The sequence below is a fragment of the Pseudorca crassidens genome, chromosome 6, assembly GCF_039906515.1.
Source record: "Pseudorca crassidens isolate mPseCra1 chromosome 6, mPseCra1.hap1, whole genome shotgun sequence".
Classification (NCBI taxonomy): domain Eukaryota; kingdom Metazoa; phylum Chordata; class Mammalia; order Artiodactyla; family Delphinidae; genus Pseudorca; species Pseudorca crassidens.
Genome location: NC_090301.1, coordinates 118,289,354 through 118,292,639, shown reverse-complemented (window position 1 = coordinate 118,292,639; position 3,286 = coordinate 118,289,354). Strand labels below are relative to the sequence as shown.

The 3,286-nt window shown below is 65.6% G+C and overlaps 1 protein-coding gene across 1 annotated transcript; it reads left to right on the top strand.

The window, feature by feature from the left end:
* Positions 1-525: 525 nt before the first annotated feature.
* C1QL2 (complement C1q like 2) lies at positions 526-2,623 on the top strand. The gene is made up of 2 exons (XM_067739908.1): positions 526-1,295; positions 1,918-2,623. Exons 1-2 carry the CDS (start codon positions 612-614, stop codon positions 2,095-2,097), a joined length of 864 nt encoding a protein of 287 aa, XP_067596009.1. The 5' UTR covers positions 526-611; the 3' UTR covers positions 2,098-2,623.
* Positions 2,624-3,286: the final 663 nt, after the last annotated feature.

The window sequence follows — 3,286 nt, the reverse complement described above, 5'->3', positions numbered from 1 at the left end:
CGAAGGCTGATGACACGAGGGCGCCGTCTCCCAAGTGATGGCAGCGCGCGCTGCTTCCTCGCCGCCTCCGCAGCTCAGCCCCGGACTCCTTACGTCAGGGTAGCCGGGTCCCCCCTCCGCGCGAGAGCCAGCGAGCAGCTGGAGAGCAGAGCAGAGCAGAGCGCGCCGCGGAGCCCCGGCGCCCTCTCTGCGCACGGATCCCCGCCTAGGCCAGGCGAGCCGGGCAGGAGGCAGCGCGGCCGAGCCCTCGCGGGACGCCGCCTTCGCACCCGGCTCTCCCCGGCCGCAGCGGCCGGGACCCGTGGGGCGCCGGGCTCGTCCTGGGAGACCCCGGCCATGCGCTCCGGGCTCCGCGGTTCTCCTGAGCAGCCACCCGCGCCTGGGCCAGGGCGCCTCTTGCTGAAGTAGTTGGGCGCCCGGAGCAGGGGGTCGCCACGTCGGGGGCGCGGCCGGGACCCGCGGAGTCCGCCCCCGAGCGCGGGGAGCGGGGCCGCCTGAGCCGCCCGACCATTCCCTCCCCGGGCGGCAAGGAGGAGCTGGTGGCGGTCGCCTCCCGGCTGTGGCAGCGGCGGCGGCGCGCCTGCCTGGCGGCCGTCGGCGTGCTCCTGGCCATGGCTCTGGGGCTGCTTATCGCCGTGCCGTTGCTGCTGCAGGCGGCGCCCCCCGGGGCGGCGCACTACGAGATGATGGGCACCTGCCGCATGATCTGCGACCCGTACAGCGCGGCACCCGGCGGGGGCCCCGCGGGCGCCAAGGCTCCACCGCCCGGACCCAGCACTACCGCCCTGGAAGTCATGCAGGACCTGAGCGTCAACCCTCCGCCCCCTTTCATCCAGGGACCCAAGGGCGACCCGGGGCGACCCGGCAAGCCGGGGCCGCGGGGACCCCCGGGAGAGCCGGGCCCACCTGGACCCAGGGGTCCCCCGGGGGAGAAGGGCGACTCGGGGCGGCCCGGGCTGCCTGGGCTGCAGCTGACGGCGGGCGCGGCAGGCGGTGTCGGGGTGGTGGGTGGCGGAACCGGGGGCGGCGGCGACTCTGAGGGCGAAGTGACCGGCGCGCTGAACGCCGCCTTCAGCGGTCCCAAGATCGCCTTCTATGTGGGTCTGAAGAGTCCCCATGAGGGCTACGAGGTGCTCAGATTCGACGACGTGGTCACCAATCTCGGCAATCACTACGACCCCACTACTGGCAAGTTCAGCTGCCAGGTGCGGGGCATCTACTTCTTCACCTACCACATCCTCATGCGCGGCGGCGACGGCACTAGCATGTGGGCGGACCTCTGCAAGAACGGGCAGGTCAGTGACACCCCTACTCCCACCTCCACCCCCGCAGATCCCCGCGGACACCCGTTCCCACCCTGAGCCCCGAACCGCCTGGGAACCCAGCCTCCCTTCTCCCCACTCGCCAGCGCCCGAGCTCGCCCCGGCAGGGAGCGCACGATAGCATCCCGTTTCCCGGTGCGCCGTGGTCGCAGTTATCCCATAGCTCCCGAGGTTGCGTTCCCAGAGCTCCGAGACCCCGCTACCCAAATTGCACTCTGCCCGCTATTTGCATACCCGCCTGAAGCCCCGTGGGCTTCTCGGAAACCTCACTCTTCTTTAGCTCTCTGTGCACCCCATTCTCCCCTGTGCCCTCCCCGTCTCCTTTCTTCTCGCCCCGGTCCCTACTTCCCGCCCGTCCCCGCTGGGTCAATGTCCACGAAGCCTCTCTCTCCCTCCTTCCCGGACTTGGAAACTGCGGAGCATAGGGGACCGGGAAGGAGTTGGCTAAGTTGGAGAGAGAGCATGGAGCCTGGGTGGGAGAGTGGACCCTGGAGCTGCAGGCGGAAGGCCGGCCAGGGGGCGCGCCAAGTGGGGGACAAGGCAAGGGCCCAAGCACAGGTGCCTGGGCCCACCCGCTGTGGTCGCTCGCCCCCAGGTCCGGGCCAGCGCCATCGCACAGGACGCCGACCAGAACTACGACTATGCCAGTAACAGCGTGGTGCTGCACCTTGATTCAGGGGACGAGGTGTACGTGAAGCTGGACGGAGGGAAGGCTCATGGAGGCAACAACAACAAGTACAGCACGTTCTCGGGCTTTCTTCTGTACCCGGATTAGAGGCGCCGGGAGCGCGAGGTGGGGTGGCTTCTGGCCGCCCTATGCCAGTGGGAGCGCTCTGTTCCTCTGTTCCTTGGCGAGGACCACTCCCGCTTCCTGACATCGCTGGAAAAGACACATCCCTGCTGTCCTTCCTGCCCCGCTTCCGACCTCAGTGTGTCTGCGACTCGCCACGCTCTGGACTGCGCTCATGGTCTCTGTCCCCAGCCTAGGGCGGGAGAGCGGGACGCCAGAGCGGAGAAATGAGCGTGAATCTGAACCCCGGTGAGGCGGCAGCGCGGACTTTGCAAACCTGATTGGACTCGACAGGCCCGGAGGGACGCCTGCCCTCTTCCAGTCCCCCTCCTCCTAGGAGTGCCCTGAGACCGAGGGCTCCCAGCCCGGGCCACCCGAGGGAGGCCAAAGTGAGCACGAGCTCCCTGGGGCGTCCTTCTCTGTGACCTGAAATACTTGTGCAAATGTCCCTGTCTATAAGCCCAAATCCCACCCTCAGCAGAATCCCAGCAAACGGAAACTCCATCCTGCCTCAGACCCACTGCAATGCATTAAATTATGTTTTTAGACTATGGATTCCAATGTCTCTATCAGCGTGGCCCCAGGACCAGACCTCCAGATGTTCTCCTTGACATGAAGACCTAAGCTAGGCCCTGAATAGCTCCATCTATACCCTGGTTGCCAGCCACTGCCTTGTCCCTGCCACCTGGGATGGGAGAAAACATGTGGGGAGATGGGAGGGCAGCATCTCACCCTTTGCGGGGGGTCTCCCCTGGGCTGGGCTGCTGCCTTGAATTGGAGGGGCCCAGAGGAGGGTGGGAGAGAGATTTTGAGGGTGACGGGAGAGGGAGGTTCGGACCTTCAGGCTCCCAGCCTTGTGGGAGGAGGTCAAAGGCCAGGAGTTTCTGCAGAAGGAAAGGGGAGAGGAGGCATTTCTGCAAAATGAGAGGCATGAATGAGGTATTTGCCATCTGGTGATGCCTGAGATCTCCTAAAAGGAAGTACAGAAATCCCTGAGGAAACACACCCACTCAGGCATGTAGTACACTCAGCACTACAGCTGATGTCCATTAACTTACACCAGCTGGGTCCATAACTCTCCAAGGAACTGGTAAACTGAGGCAATTCTGTGGACTCTCCAGCTTGCGGAATTCACCCAGAGCTGTGTGGTAACTGAGATAGACTCTATCCCTTG